Source organism: Artemia franciscana, chromosome 5 (genome assembly GCF_032884065.1).
Source record: "Artemia franciscana chromosome 5, ASM3288406v1, whole genome shotgun sequence".
NCBI lineage: Eukaryota > Metazoa > Arthropoda > Branchiopoda > Anostraca > Artemiidae > Artemia > Artemia franciscana.
The window spans coordinates 53,246,744-53,259,923 of NC_088867.1; the positions used below are offsets into that span (position 1 = coordinate 53,246,744).

General features: G+C 37.0%; 1 protein-coding gene across 1 annotated transcript in view; it reads right to left on the bottom strand.

Moving 5' to 3' along the window:
* Positions 1–13,180, bottom strand: part of LOC136027593 (H/ACA ribonucleoprotein complex subunit 4-like) — a 34,107-nt gene that overhangs the window by 13,100 nt on the left and 7,827 nt on the right. The window contains exons 4-7 of the mRNA XM_065704984.1: positions 10,684–10,799; positions 8,194–8,329; positions 3,993–4,106; positions 1,022–1,182 (exon numbers count right to left, since the gene is read on the bottom strand). Coding sequence (XP_065561056.1) covers positions 1,022–1,182; positions 3,993–4,106; positions 8,194–8,329; positions 10,684–10,799 — 527 coding nt within the window. The remainder of the gene's footprint in view (positions 1–1,021; positions 1,183–3,992; positions 4,107–8,193; positions 8,330–10,683; positions 10,800–13,180) is intronic.

A 13,180-nucleotide genomic window follows, 5' to 3' on the forward strand; every position in this document is an offset into this window, starting at 1 on the left:
CTATATGTCTCACAATTGGTATTGGGCCTATTTTTGGTTTTAGTGTGTACCTTACTTCTGAAGTTGCCAACCCCTTTAAACTTTCAAACTGGTACATATCATGAAGGAATTTTTCTACCAAAAAATGGATTACATACACTTTGATCGGCTCATCAAGAGCTATCGAGTGCCGTCAAAAAAATTTTTTTTGTCTTAGTTCAAAAGTTTACTTTTTTGTGATAGGAGCAAAGGATAAACTCTAAATTCTTCAGTAATGAGAACTTTTAAAGTTCAAGGGACACGTCTGATACCATTTCTCTACCGCAATCCCAAGTGCGAAAAACCGAATGATAAACTCAACTGAAATCACGATCAGAAATGGGTAGAAACAATAGATTTTTGGCCACAGGCAAGAGTTCTACGAAACTTTCCAAAATGCAAAGTTATATTCATCAATCCGGCCTAAGGTCCACACTTTCTGTAAAAACCGCAGAGGTTAGACCCTTACCACTTTTCTAGGAATAAGCTGAAATCGTGGTGCTATGAACAAAAAAACACAATTACTTTCGCAACACAATTATTGAAACGAGATTCAGAATTAGAAGTGGAAGAAAAAGGCTTATGAAACTCCACTGTCGAATCGGAATCAGTGGAACATTAAAACGGTAAACCTGTAATCCAGTGCCGATAACCTACTAATGACAAATCTTCCTTTGCAAAATCTTTTCTAATGACAGCCATTTATAGCAGTGGTCTTCAATGAATGCAACATATCTTAGTGGGCTTAATTTTAGCGGATTCTATTTAACAAAAATCATCATTAAGGAAGGAGGTAGGGGAAAACAGTTTTTGAATAAAAAACAATGATATTTTATAGAGTGACAGAAAAAACAACAATTTTATATTTTAAAATTATGGCTAAAAAAAACGACACTTTGTCGAATGCCACGAAATAAATGTGGCATTTTTCGCAATGATACTTTTGTGCACGGAAAAAAATTGTGTTAATCTGTAAGGTTGGCTAAAAAAGAGTGATACTTACAGCGCTATCTTTCATGATAATTCGTTTATGAGACGTCAGTAGTGCCTCCAGTGGTTGAACAACTCTTCTCAGGTACGTTTCATCTTTATGGTGATCAAAAATATACTGTGCATCCATAATATCGTGCATTGTCACCATTCCTTCCTTTTCTGATTGAATACCTTGCAAAAATGAAATCCTTTTTTTTAACTGCTGCTGATGTGCAAGAAAGTTTCAGATTTAAAACTTTACTAGAATGATGTCGAACTTCTCCTTCACAGACAAACAATTTATGCAAGAAGAGATAACATTCCTACAGAGTGGAAAGTTATTCGAAACTTACCCAAGGATTTTCCCTGTTTGAAGGAAAGAAGCACGAAATAAAACTAGCGTAAAGATAAGAACATAAAGGGAATGAAAAGATAGAAAGTAGCAAATTGAGCCAAATGACTTAATAAGAAAAAGCATCAATTCTAGCTATAGAAGTTATATTTATTCCTAAATTTTTAACATTATCTACTATGAAGTTTTACTGTTTTCATTGAAATGAATCCAACTAGAAAAAAAAAAAAAAAAAACAGACAGTTTCGGAGTATTTAATAGCACAAAAAATGCTTCCTGAAAATCCTGCAAATTGAACTCAGTGTATGGTGCATTGCAACTATCTTGAACCACATATTGATGAATATGAATAACAACAGTTAATGGTAGTTAGCTCCTTTTTTTCTAATCTGCGAAATGCGATGTATGATCATGAGGAGCTTTAGAGTTGCTGCTCTTCTGAGAAAACCCACTAGCCATATTTACAAAACTGGTTGGGGTAGCTGATCCAGTGACAGCACCAGAGATTATAGCCTCCTCTTTAGGCTTTTCGAGGGCCATCACTTCTCCGTACAAAATAATTTCTACTGCACAAAAACGCTCACCACAAGTTGAAGTTGAAGGACTTGGTGTGCTGATTGGACAAATACGGTTCAGAGGAGAAGTGATAAAGTAACTTATGTCAGCAGCCAGCACTAGGGGCTTAACCATTTTGAACAAGAATTCCCTTCTTGTCAGTGAACCATCAAGAAGATTTAGACGCTCATCACTTTCATGTGTCTTGAGCGTTTCGAAGTCCAAAAGCGCAGCTGTTACCATGAGATCAACCCTCGGGAAGCGAAAGTCACATTTTCTTTCAGAAGCAAAATACAGCTACATTAGGCTGCTCTTCAAGGTGACCTTTTAGGAGGCCCTGTCAGAGCAGAGTAACATTTAGGGTGGGAAAGAATTCTCTCTCAATAGCCTCTACTTTAGTAGAAAAATTTGGTATTAGAGAGCAAAGTTCATGCATCAGTTCATATTCTTCATCATGTAAGAGCATGGTCAGGTTTCCCAATTTTACACAGAACACTTGCCAGAGGGCCTTTGTACTGACTAATAATTTGCATCGTACTCTATGTTGCGTTTCATCTTGTGGACAAACCTATTTCTACGGACCTGCGTTGTTCATATCTTGACAACATAGGAGGCAGATTATCAGCAACCTGCACAATGGGCGACTGGTCATCAGCATCAAGAACCTCATCTAAATCACAAAATCTTTAAGGAATTCATTTCTATTTGAAATTCGAATTTTTTCGAGAAGACTGTTGGGAAATTTTGGTGAGGAATGGAGGGGCTTTACTTCCAAAAAATTTTCCACCTTACCTTCAGGCCCTTGTAGAATAGCTGCATTTTTACATATGCTAAGACATTTATAAATAAGTTAATCGAGAAATATCATGGTTAGTCGAAGCTCATTTCAATTATAAAATATTACATTGTAGTAAAGAGGACAGAAACAAGTGAATGATAATCTAAATCCCATAGCTGACAAGTAGATTCAAATTTTTTTGTTTGAAAGGATCCAAATTTTTGCATGTACCGTTAGATAGTAGATTTTGCATTACATTTGCCTCTCAATGATCTGAGAAAATAATTCGGCGCTTGAAACTTCCGGCGGCGCCCCTCCACCGGCCTTATCAGTGGCGGTGCACTAAAACCTTTTCGGTGGCACGCCGCCCTTTTTCGGCACTGCTTTGGGGACTAGTTGGTACCAAAATGCTAAGGATAAATCCTTACCTATTGTTGTTCATTAAATAACAAGTTTTGTTTTTATCGAGTTAATAGTTTCACCAATTAATAGGAGTGTTTGTCTTTTGCTATAACATTCAGAAAGCTACACTTTCGAGAGCTTCATGACGATATGTTTTTTTGGCTCATTTTCTGCTGATTTCCCAAACACGTTTCTTTAAGTTTCAAACTTGGTGCCTACTAAGTAATAAAACTGCATAAAGGCAATTTTTCATAAGGAAAGCTCATCAGAGGGTATTTTTTTTATAAAAAAATGGACTCCCGGCTTTTGATAATTTTTCAAGCTGTACATGGTTTCGATTTTCCACTTATCCAATTTAAAGAGTCAAATTTCACTTTTATTGTCCTTTATACTTATGTTGGTAAAAAAAAAAAAAAAAAAAAAAAAAAAAAAAAAAAAAAAAAAAAAAAAAAAAAAGATACATTGATTTGATTCTTAGATGCGAATTCAAATTCAACCAAAAAAAGAAAAGCATTCACAATTTATGAACATACAGGGTTTTAACAATATCCCCTGAAAAGAATATTCAATTTCAAAAGAAACTGAATACGCACAGAAAATAACCACCTTTCGCCTGGTTCCAGTTTGTTGACAGATGCCTCTTTTCTCAATCCATGGTCGCACATAATGGTTCTCGAGCAATGAATACTTACAAATAGCCATTATTTGACAATAAAAATGTTATCTCGTAAATAAACCAGCATAAAATTAACCGAAAGTTGCATTTTTTGTTCTGAAAAATGGGTCACAGATGCTTCTCATTGGGAGAACTCCCTTCCCGCTTAAAATATTCCGCTTAAAGAGAGAAAAATAAATCTACTTCCATACAAGCTAGGAATTTGTTCAGCGCTGGGGGGGAAGTTATCGTATACATACCTGAACGAACTCTTCTTAGCTCTTGCATATGGCCACCAACACCAAGATGGAGTCCAAGATGAACACACATTGTCCTGACATATGTTCCAGCTTCACAACTAGTCCAGAAAATACCTTAAATTAAATATTCAAAATCACTATATTGCTACTCATTATTTGAAAACGTGAAAACAAATTATAGGCATGAAGATCAAACAATACAGCAGAGGCTTTTATGCAGACTGAAAAGGGGAGAGTGGACAATCAGGGTGGTTGAAAAAGAACGCATTAAAACTTAATATCAAGATTTCCGTGGGTTTTCATGCGTTTTCGTCAAGAAATTGTTATGAAAGGGAGGAAGGTAAACGTCACACTGCCCATAAGACTAATTTTTGTACCATACGAAACCAACAAAAATAATTAAAAGCATAAGCATATTTAAAGCTTATTTTAATTTTACATGATTCGGCTATTTGCATAATTTAAGGCCATTCGCCCTGATCTTGCTCTAATCTTGTTTTTATTCTCAGACTAATGCAGGAAGAGTCCAAAGCTATACTTGCTCTTCGTTGATTCTGAAAAGACGTATAATTCCATTGAACGAAATATTTTATGAAAAATTCAAAAATATAACAGGTTATTCAATAAACAAGCGAAAATAAAAACTGCACTTTATAAAGACAGTAAATTCTACATACGCACATAAATCGAGGACGTGCGTTTCTTGAACATAATATTAGATATCAAATATGAACTACGTTCTGCACCAGTCTTTAGGCTTTGAAGTGAAGTTGACCAGCCGACAGATCTCCGAGTTGGACTTAGCAGATGACATTGTCCTTCTTGAGAAAGTGAAAAAATGACAACAGCTGCTACTTGAAGCCACAGATGACAAAGCTGACAAAGTGGGATATGCAGTGAGCGTCAATATGACAAAGAGTCTTTAGGCTTTGAAGTGAAGTTGACCAGCCGACAGATCTCCGAGTTGGACTTAGCAGATGACATTGTCATTCTGGAGAAAGCGAAAAAATGACAACAGCTGCTACTCGAAGCCACAGATGACAAAGCTGACAAAGTGGGATATGCAGTGAGCGTCAATATGACAAAGAGTCTTTAGGCTTTGAAGTGAAGTTCACCAGCCGACAGATCTCCGAGTTGGACTTAGCAGATGACATTGTCCTTCTTGAGAAAGTGAAAAAATTACAACAGCTGCTACTTGAAGCCACAGATGACAAAGCTGACAAAGTGGGATATGCAGTGAGCGTCAATATGACAAAGAGTTTTTAGGCTTTGAAGTGAAGTTCACCAGCCGACAGATCTCCGAGTTGGACTTAGCAGATGACATTGTCCTTCTTGAGAAAGTGAAAAAAGACAACAGCTGCTACTTGAAGCCACAGATGACAAAGCTGACACAGTGGGATATGCAGTGAGCGTCAATATGACAAAGAGTCTTTAGGCTTTGAAGTGAAGTTGACCAGCCGACAGATCTCCGAGTTGGACCTAGCAGATGACACTGTCCTTCTTGAGAAAGTGAAAAAATGACAACAGCTGCTACTTGAAGCCACAGATGACAAAGGTGACAAAGTGGGATATGCAGTGAGCGTCAATATGACAAAGAGTCTTTAGGCTTTGAAGTGAAGTTCACCAGCCGACAGATCTCCGAGTTGGACTTAGCAGATGACATTGTCCTTCTTGAGAAAGTGAAAAAATGACAACAGCTGCTACTTGAAGCCACAGATGACAAAGCTGACAAAGTGGGATATGCAGTGAGCGTCAATATGACAAAGAGCATGGCCACATCTGACTCTGTACTGATGGTAATATGTGCAAATAAAGCAATTGACCAGGCCAAAAAGTTTACATATCAAGTGAGTAGGATTAAAAATCTGACGATGAAATAGCCGATAAAAGAAAGAGAAGAATCGAACAGGCCTGAGAAACGGACCTGAGAACCAGGGAGATGTCTCTTCAACCACAATAGGAGGATATTAGGCAGCAGCTCAGTTTCAAGACACTCGGTCTGGCAAAGCTTCGTAGACGTAATGTGCACCATTACTGGCTCTGGACGATCTAAAGTAAAGTACCCACGGGACTACAAGTAAGTAGGAAGCTAAAGTTTACAATTTCAAATTTTTGCACATATTTATAACCAGTAAACTAAGAACTTCTCAAAAACCAACTTCAAAGAAAATCTAACACCATTCGTGAAATATGTATTTAATATGTCCTGAGCTTAGACTTTTATATTGCACTCCTAGCCCCGTATTCAATTAACAAGTTCAGAAGCCCTTAGATATTAATTTTTGTAGAAATTAAAACCTTATGTTTAAAACTAACTTTGGATGTTAGGATAATCCTACTGCAATCTTAAAGTTTTTTAATAATTAAACTTAACCTTTTCAGAGGATTACCTATATAACACCTAAGTGGTCTTTAAATGAAAGAGGTGCAATATTTATATGTGTGTGACTTCTATAGATGAGGAAAGAGGGACGGAGTGGATGGGGCATGGTTCTATAGTGTTTGATTTTTTAAAGACCTTTCTGTCACTCTGAATGAAGTTATCTTAAAAACTGATCCGATGCTCTAAGAAGTTGCAAGAGTCGCCCGAGCCTTGATGTGCCCTCCAATCGCTTTCACACCTTAATGTAGGCGATAGAACTTGTTACAGACATAAACCCTGCCTCAAGTTCCCACGACAGTCCGTTTATATGATAAAGACTGAAAAAGAGCAATTTGAGGGATACGGAATGCCCTTTGCTAAACCACCGCTATTGCGATGATTAAGACAGGTCAGAGTTTGCTTGAAAGGATAAATCGTGTCTACATTATTTTTGGGAGTCAAAATCAGCAAATACCTGAAACCATGTAACTATTATCTTAGTTCAGTCAATCTAAATAACGGCAAACCACCCAACTAGCCCCACCCTCCCAAAGACGGCATCAAAAAGTGGCATTTGCCCATGCCTTGTCTGACATAAAAGTTATTGAGCTAACCAAAATGTTTCCTTGCATATCTCGAGTATTATCCAACTGAATAGCTGATGAAAAACAGTTTTTTTCCAGCAACCAAGTTTAATTGACTTAGAAAATCATTAGACTTTGATACCGAAGATACTTGCCAAGTTCATGTTCGCATCAAGGGATCTCCCTGGTAATATCTCTGTGAGAAGTCTAACCTGTTTCTAAGCCTGAGTACTCCAAGCTTTAGATAGCACCCGAAATAATCTTTTGTAGCATAAGGTACTTTATTCTGGCGCGATTGATAACCGACTCCTCAAAAACCTAGAATCTCTAGGAGTACTTTAAGCGGTCTCTGCATTCTAACAAAGGAAGAATGACTACCATGCTACAAATAATTTTCTTTGATATTTCATATTGAGAATCATAAATTCCAGACAAAGGGTTTTCAACTACACTGAATCCAATGGTGAATTTATTTTTCTCAGTCTGACAGCGATTTCGCAGGTTTCAGGCTTCTTTCCCAAACACCCCAACATTTCTTTTTGATATCAAGAAGCTGGATCAGGGTAGATTACCATTTCTAGTATTGGTTGGAAAAATCTTTTGCAATAGAAATTTTACTCAAAAAATATTTTTAGTTTTTCGTTGCGAGGGGCTGGATGTGATTCTCTTTTAACTTCTTACTGCAACATCTACTACTGCAACCATACAGAAGACGGCTTTCACACACCAATTTTTAAAGAAGAAATCACCACTTTTGTTACGTTGAACAGAACTAAAAGTTTGGGAGTAGATTGTCAAATACTGATATATGATATTTCTATAATTTTTAAAGTTTTTCTGACAAAAATTAAAAGATTTGTTTTGTAGCTATTTTTGCACTGCAGCTATTTAGAACTAAATAAGCTGAACATATAAACCGATAAAAACTGTTTTGTATATTTGGGATACCATAGAAACAGGAAAGCCGAGGAGAGAAGCGTAATCTATACGCTAAAATTGCCTGTACTTTTAAGCTCTTTTTCATGGCTTCCCTCTACACAACAAATACTCTGGGCGGGCCATGGGTAATCTGTTACTCCATAACGTCTGACACCAAGAAAGGAAAGTTGAAAACTGATAAGGTTGAAAAGGATAGTTGGATAGTTGTTACTCCATAAAATTATGTTCTTGTACCTATTTGGTTTTTTAAACATATTATACTAAAAAGCAACAGTCATGAAACCAAAAGGCAGATAAACAAATAATCAGGACTTACCCATATTTTTGTCTTGATCATATTCTAATAAATTGCACTGATACACTGTTCGGATACGAAGCTGCCGCTTAACAGCAGATATTAAAGGTGGACGTTGAAACTGTGCTCCTTTTAGCTTCTCAATACCTTGATTCAACTGAAAAAAAACAAAAAAAAACCGAATGTCCCATAAACTGTTCATATACATACACCGACAAAAACCTCTGCTCTATTATTTTTTTTGCCTTAGACAAAACTATTAAAAAATAAAGAGGAAATAGAAAAAAGATGGAAAACCCGTAATAGCACCAGATAACAAAAACCAAGGTAAAAATAAAGGAAAATTAAAAACAGCATGTTTTTTCCAATACTATTCAAAGTCTCTCTTTCACTTTTTTTTCAAGTACTTAAGCAAGATACGCGCACTAGTTGTCCCTCTCCCTGGCCTCCACCAGCTTCGTCATGGTAGAAGGCCTAGGGTATCTGTCTTTTGTGAGTGGCTCGTAAAAACTTGTTCCATCTCCTCTCATACTTTTTTAATCTTTCACAATATTTCCATGTCGGCTATGACAACAATTATAAGATTTTCTCCCCCAGCCCCCTGTTTTTTCCTTTACCTAGGAAGGAAAATACACCGCCAACACCTTTTTTGTTTGATCTCAGTACAAACCTCAAGTTTGAATTTGTGCTTCTTCCTCTGATCCGCGTTTCTCGCAAGAAAGTGACTTGTATTAGCTTCTTGGGTACTCTGTGTTCAGCCATAGCTTTCCATATACTCAATAAATAGTGCGACAGTCTATTTTTTGTATTTTTTTCCCCAAAACTCTAGGATTTGGCAGACGACAAAAGCTGATCAGTAGTTAGCATTCCTGGTTGCGAATGTGTTATCTCTGGATCAGCTTAGTAGAATAATGGCAAAGACTTTACAAATTCGCTGTTACATCTGGTTTATCCTATTGAAAAAAGCGATAACTATTGAATCTCTCAAATCTCGGGAAAATTTTTCTTACACTCCGATTCAGCATGTAAGTCCACTAAGACTTTCAGTCAGTTTTGTACCAGCATATAGGAGAAGCCAAGCAGGCATGACATCTAGACTTTAGCCTTGTGGGATTTCAATTTCTTAAATGCTTGCTGGATCATGACATCTAGACTTTAGCCTTGTGGGATTTCAATTTCTTAAATGCTTGCTGGATCAGTTTAGGTCGATAGGTCAACGACCACACTTTCTTAGCCAAAGCTTAAGTTCAGCAGGTCAGGTTCTATTGGATAAGCTTATGACTACCAACTTGCAGCCATAGGGGGGACTTGATTCAGCGTTCTGTCATCTCCGACTTGTTTGAGACTAAGTTTTCATCTTCGTCATGGACGAAAGTGCTAATGGGCGTTGATGATTTGGATTGTACTTGCTTCATAAGCTGATACGTTCTTCTAGTATTAAATGACAGTAGAGTTCAATGATGGTTTAAATCCAGATGAGTTGTTGGACGGGCTTAAGTTACAATGGAACTGTCCTTAATTTTGCTCCTAGAGGCATACTCTAGACTGTATGTCCTATTATTTACACAACCAACCTTACGAGCTCTGCTCTCTGTTGGGAGTTAATGTTTTTTTTTGTATTTTTAAGTATATTAAATAAAGTATCTATCTATCTATCCGACCCGCTTTGCTTATACAATTGTCAATAAAATAGAAACGAAGACCGTTTTCTCAAATCAGAATAATTAGATACTAGTACCCTCTTTTACTATACCAGTCATAAGCCACGCGAAAAACTGGTTGAACGTAAATAACAAACCCAGCAAATAATAAAAAATCCACGAAATATCGTTTCTATGTTGAATCCTCGACAACTCTCCCGATCTTCTAAGACCATTGGTTCGATATGATCACCGCAAGGGAAAACAAAAAACGAAGAAAAACAAACAGACGCATCGATGATCATTCTTTTGAAAATGAAGAACAAAATTCCGCATTTTGTTCGTCGGAGCTTGAAACCGTAAAATTTTCTGACATGGTGTATCTAATGGTGTATTCATTCACATCGCTTGACTTTTAAGGGATCTTTCACCCTTTTTATATTAGACAGATTTTCCCTTATTGTCGCTTTTGATGGGTAACATCAAACTTAATGAATTTTATATATTTAGAATTATTATAAAAAACCAGTTATGATGAGTTAATTGCTACAATTTTTTTGTTTTGGTTTTCCATTGGCCCAAGTCACTCCTTACTTACAATTCATTGTCACAAACTTTTTGCCAAGGCAGTACACCACTAGTGACATTAGTTGATTTTAATATATACTATGGCTGTATTAGGCGGTTCAGCAGTGCAAAAGGTCACCTTTTATGAAGTCTCTTAGCTAAGTCTTAGTCATCTCTTAGTCAGTAACGCTAGCCTTAGTCATCTCTTCCCTTTATTTAATTACTTTTTGATTTCACTCTCTGAATCTATTTGTTTGAGCTTTTCTTCATTCTATCTTTTAGTATAAACAAAATTGATTCCTACCTTATTTAAATCATCAACAGCGGAATGCAATTGAAAAACGGCTACGTATTCCTTACCAGCACCTTGCTGAGATTTCACTAACCTCGTGGCACGATCAATACAGACGATTAAACATCCTAAAAAAGAGGGATAAATTCAAGAAAATTAAATAATGAGATTTCGTTAAAACAATTCCCATCATTTGTTTTTAAATTCATTTTAATAATTATTTTATCATTTATTTCGCCAAGAAATATTTTTGTGTACACTTTCTTTGATGCTTTGAGTAAAGTAGATGAGTTAAGTTATCACCTGGTTAGTCCCAAGTCTACAAAAGGATAAGGGTTGGACAGAGAGCTTGCAACCCCCTCTTGCAAAAAATCTAAATTATACCTGAAACATCGAAAAAGAGTCTATCTAGAATGATGACCCAGACATGCACAGGAATGGACTTTTGAACTTAAAAAATTAACTGCGAATGACACATATATGACACAACAGGTAAAAACTAAACAAATCAGCAAAAAGATGAAAAATTATAAGCTTAAGATTCTCGCAGTAACAAAAACTAGACGGCTTAAAAGTGGCAAGAAAACTTAGAAGACCACAACATGATCATTTACAGCAGCCCAGCTAGGAGACAAGAAAAATGTCTTGCACTTATACTCTTGAATAGTACAGCAAAAGCTCTGAATAGTTGGTTTCCAGTTTCAAATCGATTGATGACAGCCAGACCTGTTGGGTGCCATACCAGGATTTCCCTAGTAGGTTATGCACCGACAAACAGCACAACTTTGGAGTCAAAGAATAAGTTCTAAGACATCTTACAAGTAGTAACAAGAGATATCCCACGTCAGCTAATATAGCCACTGCATATGGCTCAGAACTGCACTAGCTCAGTTTTGATAATTGGTGACTTCAACTTGCCAAAAATAAACAGGAAAATGACACAAAAGTACGACAGCTTAGATTCCCTAGAAGGAATGTTCGTATCAACATCCAACGACTTTTACCTACTGCAACCAATAGAAGAACCTATTAGAGCCAAGGCAACAACAATCCAAATGTACTTGACCTCCTGTTAGTGAGTAATGGGGGCCTACATAGTCAGGCCATTGCATTATATCATTTGACCTCTTAGCATCAACATCTTCGCAACCACAGCGCCACTCACCATGCGATTACACCAAGGCTGACTTCAGGCGAATGACAACAGAGCTTCTTGACATCAATTGGATGGAAGAACTTCGGGAGACATAAGGGATCGACGATTTTTACACAAAATTCTTGTCCGGAACGATTCTACTGGAGAACTTTGTATCACTAAAGAAGAAGAAGCATAAACATCCTACCCTGACTACGTCTGTTGTAAACCTGATAAAAATAAACGGAAGGCCTGGGAGGAGCATAAATCCAGTCCCGCTGGGGACGCCAGTTTCGCTTTTAATAGGTTTCAAAACAAAGTGCAAAAGGTAGCCAAGGCAACCCAAAGACTTTTGACCTCATGTAAGAAGTAAATGGAAAACCAGTGTTACAACCTCAACTCTCCAAGACCCCACTTTTGCAAGCCATGAATGATCCTTTGCGTAAAGCAAATATATTCCATGATCAGTTTGCCTCAGTTTTTACTAATAAGCCGAATTCCGGCAGGATCAACTAACAAATCCAGAAAGTTGGAACTGCTTGGCATGACATTTTCCGTAACATAGAGATAACTGCGCGAAACGTCCTCAAAAGCTGAAAGATCTGAGTCTAAGTAAATATCCTGGTCCTGTTTACCTCCATCTAAGGATGATAAAAGAGTTAGCAGAAGACACTGTAGAGCCAAACACCTAAATTTATAGAAAGTCAATTGACTTCAGTACTATGCAAGGTACTAGAATCTCTTATAGCTGACCACATGATTGAATTTCTAATAGCTAAAAACAAGCTCTCGCACACACGTCACACAAAGGTCTGCAGAGCTCCAGCTTCTACTAGCAGTTGATGAACGGAAAACAAACACGGACCAGAGCCTGTAAACTGACGTACTCTACTTGGATCCCAAGAAAGCCTTTGACAAGGTTCCCCATGACACACTACTATAGAAGTTAAAGACTATCGCTCGATACAAAGAACAAGGGAATGACCTGGGTCAAAAGCTTCCTAACCGGAAGAAAACAAGCAGTGCGAGTAGATGATGAAAACAGTCAAACCAAAATTGATAGTCAGTGACATGCCTTATTTTCTATACCCAATAGCCAAACACATTTGGAGGGAGCTTCTCCATATGCAATGCTCCTGCTAATGAGACATGTGATAAAAATATTTTTCATTCTTCCTTTTTTTCAGGGAGTAAAGTAATCTTGGGCAGTTGCAGAGGGTACATTTCAAACTAACTTCCTCTTCCATTCTGTACTTCAAAAATAAAAATTGACTGACTCATAACTTTTTTAGCTTTTTAATAAATACTTAACAAAAACAAGAAGAAAAAGCAGAGCACTGGAACGAAAAATAAACACAAAACAATTCCTAAAAT